General features: G+C 44.6%; 1 protein-coding gene across 3 annotated transcripts in view; it reads left to right on the top strand.

Annotated features, from left to right (window-relative positions):
- Positions 1-12,700, top strand: part of LOC140196163 (polyhomeotic-like protein 3) — a 179,104-nt gene that overhangs the window by 121,962 nt on the left and 44,442 nt on the right. For all 3 annotated transcript variants that reach the window (XM_072254915.1, XM_072254914.1, XM_072254913.1), the window contains one exon: positions 3,043-3,293. In XM_072254915.1, the coding sequence (XP_072111016.1) occupies positions 3,043-3,293 (251 nt within the window). The remainder of the gene's footprint in view (positions 1-3,042; positions 3,294-12,700) is intronic.

Below are 12,700 nucleotides of genomic sequence, written 5' to 3'. Positions count from 1 at the left end.
GGAGGGCATTGCAGAAACTGCGGGCAGAGAAGTTTGTGTGGCATGGGCTTATAAATGATGTCAGGGACTGGGCTCATGCTTGTTTGACGTGCCAATACGTAAAGGTTGGCTCATTTGGCTCCTTTCACGATCCCTGTGTGGTGTTTCGGCCATGTGACTGTGGATTTGGTTGACACATTGTCCCCGTCATGCAAGTTTATTCACCTCGTCACCATAGCTGATAGGACCACACCTTGGTTGGAGACAGTGCTGCTGTTGTCCATTTCAGCCACCCGAGTGTTAGTTGGCTTGTGGATTGCTCAGTTCGACATCCCATGGGACATGGCTTCAGTCCGAGGGATGCAGTTTACGTCTGAGCTTTGGTGTGCAGTTGTCCATGATCTGGGGGTCAAACTGCACTGGACTACGGCTTATCACCCTCAGGCCAATGGTCTGTGCAAGTAGTTCTACCGTTCAATGAAAGCCGCTCTCTGTGCTTGTCTCAGTGATGGTTGTTTGGTAGACAGACTGGCTTGGGTCATGCTGAGCCTGAGGATGGCCCCTAAGGCAGTCTTCCAGTTCTCTTCTGTGGAGCACGTTTTCAGGAAACCCCTGCAGGTACCAGGAGAGTTTCTCCCAATATCCATGATCCCATGGTCCACTTCGCAGCATCGGTCGTCTTTTACGGACAACAACAAAACTTTTGCTCCGGTGCCCACTGCACAGCACGGCCTGCGGTGGTCACACCTGTTTCCAGGTCTGTGGGAGTCGAAATATGTGTTTGTGCATCATGATGGACAATGGGATCTCCTGCAGCCACCTTATGATGGCCTGTTTCACGTGTTGAAAGTGTGGGATAAGTTTTTTACGCTGGACTTCGGAGGTATCCTGGATAGTGTTTCTGTGGATCATCTCAAGCCTGCCGATTTGGACCTAGACTGTCCAGTGGAAGTGGAACAGCCCCTGTGGAGGGGCCAGCCTCCCACCTCCAGACCTCTGATATTGACTGTTCTTTCTCCCCAGCACCTACTCATGAAGGCAGGAGGAGGTTTGGTGGAGTTTTGTGGGACCCAACTCTTTTAACTTTGCCTGCTAGGTTGAATTCTGGGGGGGGGAGGGGGCGCTCCTTAATTTTATTAGGCAGAATTCAGCTAGACTGTTAAGGTTAAATTTGCTGTGTATGTTACATGTTACATTGTACGTTACTACGTTTTGGGGGCAGGGTTTATATATATATATACATACATACACACACACACACACATATACATACATACACACACACACACACACACACACACACATATATATATATATATAAATATATGTATATGTGTATATATATATATATATATACACACACACACGATACCGCCATTTGTTGGTGGGGAACAAAGTGTATATTAGAAGTATTTACACTGGTGTTGATTTTTGTCGACACTCATACAAGGTATGATAACGGAACTTTCCCCTGGGATACATTCTGAGTTGGAAGGCTGTGGGTTCGAACCCCATGTAGAGACTTGGAGACGTCAGCTGCTACAGAGTGCTGCACTTTTAGAGGTGCCACTTCTCAGATTCAACAATGAATCACAGCCTGTACCCACTGAGCTGGATAAACCAGATGTTCTGGCACTGCTTTGAAATGGGGTGGGGGTTTACAACTCTGAGATTTGTCTTCCCTACAGACTGTCATGAAACAAAGAAGAACCATGGAACTAACCCATTCAAAAAAAAAATCAAGTATCAACCCCCTTTCTCCCCCACATGCATAAAAAACAAATAAATTTTAACTTCAAAACTTTCTCTCTTAAGTTTTCAATTTAGACTCATATTTCCTCCAGAATATCTTTTCAATGATCAAGATTGTTTATTGTCACTCATCAGTACGTGAGTGTATAGAAGGAAATGGCTGCTTCACTGGATGCAATGCAGCATAAAAAACACAATAAACTGAAGGAACACACTAAATACTGTATATGTACATATTACATAGACTGACTACAGTACATAAAGTGATGGTGCAGGAGCTGACTCTGTTCATAAAGTGACTCTGACAAGAAGAGGTAGTAGGCTGGGTTTATGGCTGGAGGAGGTGATCAGCCTGACAGCTTATGGGAAGTAACTGTTTTGGGTTTGGTGGTCCTGGCATGGGTATTGCATGACCCCTTTCCTGATGGAGTGAGACATGCAGTTCCTGGGCAGGATGGGTGGAATCATTCTCTCTCCTGAGATTAAAGACAAGGCAGTTGCTGGAAACCATAAACATGAGAAGAAAACGTCAGATACACACAGCAGGTCAGGTAGTATCTGTGGAGAGAGAAACGGGGTCAGTGTTTCAGGTCAGTTCTCCGCATGCTTATTGAAGGGTCACTGAGTGCAGAACATGAATTGGTCTTCATACTTTCGGTACCTAATAAAGTGGCCACTGAGTGCATGCCTGTGGTCTTCTGCTGCTGTAGCCCATCCACTTCAGAGTTTGACATGTTGTGCATTCAGAGATGTTCTTCTTCACACCACTGTTGTAATGCATGTTTATTTGATTTATTGTCAGCTTGAACCAGTTTGGCCATCCTCCTCTGACCTCTCTCATTAACAAGGCACATTTCCCCACAGAACTGTTGCTCTCTGGATATTTTTGTTTTGCACCATTCTCTGTAAACACTAGACAGAGACAGTTGTGTGTGAAAATCCCAGGAGATCAGCAGTTGCTGAAATACTTAAGCCACCCTTTCTGGCACCAGCAATCATTCCACAGTCAAAGTCACTTAGATCACATTTCTTCTCCATTCTAATGTTTGGTTTGAACAACAATTGAACCTCTTAACTATGTCTGCATGTTTTTGCATTGAGTTGCTGCTCAACGATGAACCGATCAGATATTTGCATTAACGAGCAGGTGTACCTAATAGAGTGGCCACTGAGTGTAAATTGCTGGCTGTGGGAACTTGCTGTGTACAAATTCCCCTGCTGTTTTAGGGCTGAGAGGTGCCAAAGGGTGCCACATAAATGCAGTTCCTATTAAAGGAGGACTTCATGGCTGCATCCACCTTTGACTTGCAGAACGAGTGGGGACGCCGGTCATAACCCCGGCGAGTGCCTCAGTCATCAGGTCCTCTGCTGACTCTCTGCAGCTGTCCAGCACCACCTGTCCCGCCAGCCCGCCTGCCAAGCTGAAACCCAGCGGAGCCACTCCCACCCCGACTAGCTTGCCGGGAGCCGACAACAAGCCACCCCAGGCGATCGTCAAACCGCAGATCCTGACACACGTCATCGAGGGATTTGTGATCCAGGAAGGACTGGAGCCATTTCCCGTGAGTAGAGCTTGATCTTTATAAATTATGTCCACCTCATACACTCAGTAGCCACTTCATGAGGTACCTCCTGTGCCAAAAAAAAAGTGGCCACTAAGTGCATGTTCATTGTCTTCTGTTGCTGTAGCCCATCCACTTCAAGGTTCAACATGTTGCATATTCAGAGATGCTCTTCTGCATACTACTGTTGTAATGTGTGGTTATTTGAGTTACTGTCACCTTCCTGTCAGCTTGAACCAGTCTGGCCATTCTCCTCTGACCTCTCTCATTACCAGAACTGCCGCTTGCCAGATGTTTCTTGTTTTTCACACCATTCTCTGTAAACTTTAGAGACTGTGTAAAAATCCCAGGAGATCAGCAGTTTCTGACATACTCAAACCACTCCATCTGGCACCAACAATCATTCTACAGTTAAAGTTGTTTCGAATACATTTCTTTCCCATTCTGATGTTTGGTTTGAACAACCACTGAACCTCTTGACCATGCTTTTATGCATTGAGGTGCAGTCACATGATTGGCTGATTAGATATTTGCATCAAAGAACAGGTGTACTGGTGGACCTAATAAAGTAGCCACTGAGTATATAACAATTTGGTTGATTTGCAAAGAAGAATGAAAGGGGCTAAGCGAGCTCATTGAATTTTACAGAATGTGAACAGGCTTGGATAGACAGGATAGGAAGGATCCTGCCTTTTACCACTGCAGAAGGCAGGATCTCCAGGTGGCCTGCCATTTCAATCTACTTCCCATTCCCATTCTTATATGTCCATAACCTTCTCTACTGATGAGGCTAAACTCAGGTTGGACGAGGAACACTTCATATTCTGCCAGGGTAGCCTTCAATCTAATGACATTACTATTAGTCTCTCGAGCTGGAAATTTATTCCCCCACATCCTTCTCTCTCTTGCCATTCCCCATTCTGTTTATCATCTCACCCTTTCTCTTCTCCTCATCTTCCTCTGGTACCCAACCTCCTTCCCCTTTTTCCATGGTTTATTGTCCTCTCCTATCAGATTTCTTCTTCTTCAGCCCTTTACTTCTTCTACTAATCACTTCCCAGATTCTTACTTCATTCCTCCTTCCCCCAGCCACCTTCCCCATCACCTGGTCTCTCCTGGCACCTGCTATTTTGTACTCCCCCTCCTTCCACCTTCATGTTATGGCTTCTTCTCCCTTTTCCATCTTGAAGAAGAGTCTTGACATAAATAGTCAAAGGTCGACTGTTTATTCCCCTCTTTAGATGCTGCCCGACCTGCTGAGTTCCTCCAGCATTTTGTGTGTGTTGCTCAGGATTTCTAAAATCCGCAGCATTTCTTGTGTTTAGGATACATTTGATGTAGGAAGGATGTTCCCAATATTAAGATGTTCAGGACCAGGGATCAGAGAACAAGAGCTAGAGTTGCTCAGGTGGGTTTAAACTAATTTGGCAGGGGAATGGGACTGGAGTGATAGTGCTGAAGATGAGATACTTGGTTTACAAACTGAGGCGATATGTAGTGAGACTCCTAGCAAGGAGGTTCATGAGAATGATTCCAGGATTTAGTAGCCTGTCATATAAAGACTGTTTGATTGCTCTGGGCCTATGTTCATTGGATCCAGAAGGATGAGAGGTGACCTAATTGAAACCTATTGAACGGTAAAAGACCTTGATAGAATGGATGTGGGGAGGATGTTTCCTATGGTGGGAGTGTCTAAGACCAGAGGACACAGCCTCAGCATAGAGCGGTGTCCTTTTTAGAATGAAGATGAGGAGGAATTTCTTTAGCCAGAGAGTGGTGAATCTGTTCATAGCCACAGTCAGCTTTAAGGGGCCAAGTCTTTGTGTGTATTTAAGGCAGGGGTCGATAGATTATTGAGTGGTCAGGGCATGCAGGGATACGGGGGGGGGGGGTTGCGCAGTTGGTGGGGGAAGGCAGGAGTTTGGGGCTGAGAGAAAAAATGGATCAGCCATGATGAAACGGCAGAGCAGACTTAGGGTCTCGGCCCGAAGCGTCGACTGTACCTCTTCCTAGAGATGCTGCCTGTCCTGTTGCGTTCACCAGCAACTTTGATGTGTGTTGCTTGAATTTCCAGCATCTGCAGAATTCCTCATGTTTTCCTGTGGGAGGAAGCTGTTTAGTAGCCTTTTTGGTTTTAGTTTTGATGCTCCTGTAACGTTTGCCTGATGGCAGAAGAACAAACAGTTCATGGAGAGGGTGTGAGGAGTCTTTAATGATGTACCATGTCTTCTGGAGGCATCGACTCTGAAAGAGGTCTTGGACAGAAGGTAAGGAGACCCCAATAACCTTCTCTGCTCCCCTAACCACCCTCTGCAAAGCTTTTTTGTCGACAGCACTGCAGCTGCAGTACCAGGTTGTGATGCAAAAGGTCAGCACACTCTCAACCACGCCTCTGTAGAATGTAGTTAAGATGTTAGTGGGGAGTGATGCTTGCTTAAGCTTCCTTAGAAAGTGCAATCCCTGCTGGGCCCGTTTCACAATGCCAGTGGTGTTCCTGGACCAGGTGAGATTGTCCAAGATCTGCACCCCAAGGAACTTGATGTTTTCCACTCTCTCCACTGTGGAGCCGCTGATGCTGAGGGGTGTGTGCTCAGGCTGAGACCGTCTGAAATCGACGATCATCTCCTTGGTTTTGGTGACATTAAGCATCAAGTTGTTATCCCTGCACCAGCTCTCTAGGTGTTTGACCTCCTCCCTGTACATAGTTTCATCATTTTTGCTGATGAGCCCCACCACTGTGATATCATCAGCAAATTTAATGATCAGGTTCTCCTTGAATCTGGCTGCACAGTCATGTGTTAGCAGTGTAAACAGCAATGGGCTAAGCACACAGCCTTGTGGGGATCCAGTGCTCAGTGTGATGGAGTCAGAGATGTTCCTGCCAACAGGGACTGACTGTGGTCTCTCTGTCAAGAAATCCAGAATCCAGCGACACATGGCAGTGCTAAGGCCAAGCAGCGACAGTTTCTCCACTAGTCTCTGCGGGATGATGGTATTGAACGCTGAACTGAAATCAATGTACAGGATTCTGGCATAAGTGTCTTTGTTGTCCAAGTGAGAGAGAACTGTGTGCAGTGTGGTGGATATTGTGTCCTCAGTAGAGTGATTTGGACGATAAGCAAACTGTAGAGGGTCCAGTGATGAGGGGAGGCTGGCTGTGATATGAGGCTTGACAAGCCGTTCAAAACATTTCATCACTATGGGGGGTCAGGGCAACGGGACGGTAATCATTCAGACAGGCTACAACTGATTTCTTTGCTACAGGGATGATTGTGGAGGTTTTGAAGCATCTGGGGACAATGGTTTGACTAAGGGAGATGTTGAAAATGTCTGTCAGGACTTTTGGTAGTACATCAGCACATTCCTTGAGCACACGTCCAGGGATGTTGTCAGGACCTCCCGCTTTTCGTGGATTGATTGCAAGGTAGATTGTGAGATCAGGAGTCCAATTTATCATTCCGGGGAACTGGCCAGTAGTTTTATAACAGCTGGTAGAATCTGTCCTTGAGTTGGTGCTTTTAGGCTTTTGTATCTTCCACTTGATGGGAAAGGAGAAAGCGCACTGCAGCTTGACAATAAGATGCAAGAGTCAGGTAAATACAATTATAAAGAAAGCATGGCAGCACCTCCATTTCCTTAAAAGTTTATGAAGGTTCGGCAGGATATCTAAAGCTTCGACAAACGTCTATAGATGTGTAGTGGAGAGTATATTGTCCAGTTGTATCTCAGCCTGGTACGGTAACATCACTGCCCCTGAACAAGAAATCCTATAAAAAGTAGTGGATCAGAGTCCATCACAGGTAAAGACCTCTCCACCATTGAGCACCTCTACAGGGAGTGTTATCACAGGACAGCAGCATCCATCATCAGGACCCCCACCACCCAGGTCAAGCTTCCTTCTTGCTGCTGCTGTCAGGAAGAAGGTACAGGAGCCTCAGGGTTCCCACCACCAGGTTCAGGAACAGTTAATACGCCTCAACCACCAGGCTCTTGAATCAGTAGGATAACTTCACTCAACTTCACGTGTTCCATCACTGAATTGTTCCCACAAAATATGGACTCACTTTTAAGGACTCTTCACTGATCTTGTTGATGTTTATTGCTTTTTTATTTATTATGATTATTTCTTTTTTTTTCTTTTATGTTTGCATAGTTTGTTGCCTTTTTCACATAGGTTGTTCATCCGTTCTGTCGAGTGCAGTCTTTTGTTGATTCTATTATGCTTCTTGGATTTACAGTGAATGTCTGCTAGAAAACAAATCTCAGGGTAGTAGACCATAAGACATGGGAGCAGAATTAGGTCATTCAGCCCATCGAGTCTACTCTGCCATTCCACTGAACCCCATGCACCTGCCTTCTCGCCATATTCTTTCATGCCCTGACTGCTCAGGGAAACTATCAACATCCGCCCTAAATATACCCACAGACTTGGCCTCCATTGCAGTCTGTGGCAGAGCATTCCACAGATTCACTACTGTCTAGCTAAAAAAAAATCCTCCTGTTCTAAAAGGTCACCCCTCAATTTTGAGGCTGCGCCCTTTGGTTCTGGACGCTCCCACCATAGGAAACATCATTTCGACATCCACCCTATCTAGTCCTTTCAACATTTGGTGGGTCTCAATGAGATCCCTCCACATTCTTCTAAATTCCAGTGAGTATAGGCCCAAAGCTGCCAAACACTCCTCATGTGTTAACTCCTTCATTACCGGAATCATCCTCGTGAACCTCCTCTAATGACAACACATCCTTTCTGACATATGGGGCACAAAATTCTTAACAATACTCCATGCCGCCTGACTAATGTCTTATAAAGGCTTAGCATTATCTCCTTGTTTTTATATTCTATTCCCCTTGAAATAAATGCCAACATTGCATTTGCCTTCTTTACCACAGACTCAACCTATAAATTAACCTTCTGGGACTATTTCACGAGGACTGCTAAATTCCTCGCATGTCTGATGTTTATAATACATTTCCCAACACTGTATACCATCTGCCACTTTTTTGCCCATTTTTCCAATTTGTCTAAGTTTTGCTGCATTCACATTGCTTCCCCAGCACTATCTAGCCTTCCAACTATCTTCGTATCATCCACAAACTTGCCACAAAGCCATCAATTCCATAATCCAAATCATTGACAAACTATGTGAAAAGTAGCGGTCTCAATACTGATCCCTGAGCAACACCACTAGTCACTGGCAGACAACCAGGAAAGGCCCCTTTTATTTCCACTCGCTGCCTCCTGCCTGTCAGACATTCCTCTATTCATGCCAGTATCTTTCCTGTAACATTTTATCCTGTTAAGCAGTCTCATGTCTACTCCTTATCAAATACCTTCAGAAAATCTTAGTAAATTACATCACTACCTCCCTTTGTCCACCCTGCTTGTTACTTCCTTGAAGAACTCCAACAGATTTGTCAGACAAGATTTCCCTTTAAAGAAACCATGCTGACTTTGACTTATTTTATCATTAGTCTCCAAATACCCCAAAGCCTCATTGTTAAGAATAGACTCCAACACTTTCCAACCACTGAGGTTAGGCTAACTGGCCTATAAATTCCTTTCTTTGTCTTCCTCCTTTCATAAAGAGTGGAGTGACATTTGCAATATTCTAATCCTCCAGGACCATGCCAGAATCAAGGGGTTCTTGAAAGATCATGACCAATGCATCCGTTATCTCTTCAGCAACCTCTCTCAGGACTCTGGGATGTTGTCCATCTGGTCTAGGTGACTTATCCACCTCAAGACCTTTCAGTTTCCCTGGCACTTTTTCCATTGTAATAGCAATGGCACCCACTCCTGCTCCCTGACACTTACGGAGCTCTGGCCCAATGCTACTGTCTTCCACAGTGAAGACAGATGCAAAGTATGGAATAGATAGAGTGGATAGCCAGCGCCTCTTCTCCAGGGCACCACTGCTCAATACAAGAGGACATGGCTTTAAGTTAAGGGGTAAGAAGTTCAAGGGGGATATTAGAAGAAGGTTTTTTACTCAGAGAGTGGTTGGTGTGTGGAATGCACTGCCTGATTCAGTGGTGGAGGTAGATACACTAGCAAAATTTAAGAGACTACTAGACAGGTATATGAAGGAATTTAAGGTGGGGGTTATATGGGAGGCAGGGTTTAAGGGTCGAAGGGCCTGTACTGTGCTGTACTGTTCTATGTTCTAAAGTACCCATTAAGTTCATCTGCTATTTCTTAGTCCCCATTAATACCTCACTAGCATCATTTTCCAGTGGTACAATATCAACTCTCATCTCCACTGTACCCTTTATATAACTTAAAAAATGTTTGGTATCCTGCTTTATATTATTGCCCTCATATTTCATCTTTCCCCTTATAGCTTTCTTAGTTGCCCTTCGTTGGATTTTAAAAGCTTCTCATTCTTCCAACTTCCAATCACTTTTGCTACGTAACATGTCCTTTCCTTGACTTTTATGCAGTCCTTAATTACCATTGTCAGCCACGGTTGCCTACTCTTGCCATTTGAGAACAACTTCTGTGGGACATATCTCAATAGGTTTCAATAAGTACATTTAATGTCAGAGAGAAACGTATACAATATACATCCTGAAATTCTTTTTCTTTGCAAATATCCACAAAAACAGAGGAGTGCCCCAAAGGATAGACGACAGTTAAATGTTAGAACCCCAAAGCCCCTCAGCTCCCCCTCCCATGCACAAGCAGCAGCAAAGTGACGACCGCCCTCTCCCACCAGCAAAAAAGCATCTGCACCCTCCACCAAGCATTCAACTGTACAGCAAAGCATCAATAAAGACACGGACTTGCAGTACCCCAAAGGCTACCTGGTAATTCAACATACCACAGGCTCTCCCTCCCTAATAAGGGAAAAAGATGTGTCCCCATTTCACAGCAAGAGGGGAGACATAACAAAACAACTGACTAATTTATGGTGTTAAAAGTCTGTTGAGTCACTTTTTCCAAGCTCTGTGGCCAAAGATCTCGGGTTTCTGGGCACACAGCCAGCAGCCAGCTCGCTGCTTTCGATTTTCCGTGTACTCCCACAACACACCAGGCAGTGGCACCGACCTCGAATCTGCCTGCCTCCAGAGCCACGAAAATCTGGCACCTTGAAGGCACGCTAGTCTTCCAGGCTGCGTCCGAAAAGCAGCCGGTTGTGAGGGCCAGAGAACAGATCCCATTTCCACAAAGAACCGAAGTCAGTGTGTAACTCCAGCTCAGGATCTTCAACAGAACCCTGAAAAGGAAAAATAGGGATATTAAAGATAGAAATAGAGCTGCTTCCAAAGATGAAAGCAGAGGAGTTGCTGTTAGGCACCATTGTCCTAAGCTCTGCCCTCCATTCTATCCTCTGCCTTAGCTTGGCTTGGAATAGATCTACTTTGAACTTTGACAGTGTAGACTGAAAGATAAAGAGTTCATTGTGCAATTAGAGTCAAAGTTCAAAGTAAATTTCTTGTCAAAGTTGGTGTACAGAAACATAGAAAACCTACAGCACAATACAGGCCCTTCGGCCCACAATACTGTGCCAAACATGTACTTACTTTAGAAATTACCTAGGATTACCCATAGCCCTCTATTTTTCTAAGCTTCATGTACCTGTCCAGGAGTCTCTTAAAAGACCCTACTGTATCTGCCTCCATCACCGTCACTGGCAGCCTTTTCCACACACTCAACCCTCTCTGCGTAAAAAAACGTAGCCCTGACATCTCCTCTGTACCTACTTCCAAGCACCTTAAAACTGTATGCTCTCGTGTTAGCCATTTCAGCCCTGGGAAAAAGCCTCTGACTATTCACAAATCAATGCCTCTCATCATCTTATACACCTCTATCAGGTCACCTCTCATCCTCTGTCACTCCAAAGAGGAAAGGCCAAGTTCACTCAACCTATTTGAATGAATAACGCATGCTCCCCTATCCAGGCAACATCCTTGTAAATCTCCTCTGCAGCTTTGAGTGCCCTATGGACAGGGACCTCAAGATCCCTCTGATCCTCCACACTGCCAAGAGTCTTAGCATTAATACTATCTTCTGCAATCATATTTGACCTACCAAAATGAACCACTTCACACTTATCTGGGTTGAACTCCATCTGCCACTTCTCAGCCCAGTTTAGCATTCTATCGATGTCCCGCTGTAACCTCTGACAGCCCTCCAAACTATCCACAACACCTCCAATCTTTCTGTGATCAGCAAATTTACTAACCCATCCCTCCACTTCCTCATCCAGGTAATTTATAAAAATCACGAAGAGAAGGGGTACCAGAACAGATACCTGAGGCACACCACAGGTCACTAACCTCCATACAGAATATGACCTGTCTACAACCACTCTTTGCCTTCCGTGGGCAAGCCAATTCTGAATCCACAATGCAAGGTCCCCTTGGATCCCATGCCTGCTTACTTTCTCAATAAGCCTTGCATGGGGTACCTTATCAAATGCCTTGCTGAAATCTATATACACTGCATCTATTGCTGTCCCTTTATCAATGTGTTTAGTCACATCCTCACAAATTACAATCTGGCTCGTGAGACATGCCCTTTTTCTGACAAAGCCATGCTGACTATACCTAATCATATTATGCCTCTCTCAATGTTCATAAATCCTGCCTCTCAGGATCTTCTCCATCAACTTACCAACCACTGAGTTAAGACTCAATGGTCTATAATTTCCTGGGCTATCTCTACTCCCTTTCTTGAATAAGGGAACAACATCTGTAACCCTCCAATCCTCCTGAACCTCTCCCCGTCCCATTGATGATGCAAAGATCATTACCAGAGGCTCAACAATCTCCTCCCCTCACCTCCCACAGTAGCCTGAGGTACATTTCAACTTACCAATTTGATGCTTTCCGAAAGCTCCAGCACATCCTCTTTCTTAATGTCTTTATGCTTAAGCTTTTCAGTTCATTGTAAGTCATCCCTACAATCGCCAAGTCCTTCTCTGTAGTGAATACTGAAGCAAAGTATTCATTAAGTATCTCCACTATCTCCTCCGGTTCCGTAAACACTTTTCCACTGTCACACTTGATTGGTCCTATTCTGTCACATCTTGTCCTCTTGTTCTTCACATACTTGTAGAATGCCCTGGGGTTTTCCTAATCCTGCTCGCCAAGGGCTTCTCATGGCCCCTTCTGGCTCTCCTAATTTCATTCTTCTTTCCAATAATTTTATTAATTTATATATAAGAATATAGAGTACAGGAAAAAAATATATATGTCAATACATTAAACTAAATCGCATATAAAGGCTCCTTACCCTATATTCGTACAAATCAATTAGTTCGTACCACTACCAAGACTGAAGCTGATTAATAAAGAAAAAAGATTGTTAATCATCATCTGTGCTTTAACAGCAAATCAAAGGTTTTGAAAATAATGCAGAAAAGGTCCCACAATGTTTGAAAGTCTTGATTAGATTCAAA

Source organism: Mobula birostris, chromosome 4 (genome assembly GCF_030028105.1).
Source record: "Mobula birostris isolate sMobBir1 chromosome 4, sMobBir1.hap1, whole genome shotgun sequence".
Lineage (NCBI taxonomy): Eukaryota > Metazoa > Chordata > Chondrichthyes > Myliobatiformes > Myliobatidae > Mobula > Mobula birostris.
Note: the sequence above shows the minus strand (reverse complement) of the source record. Positions and strands in the feature narration are given on the sequence as shown.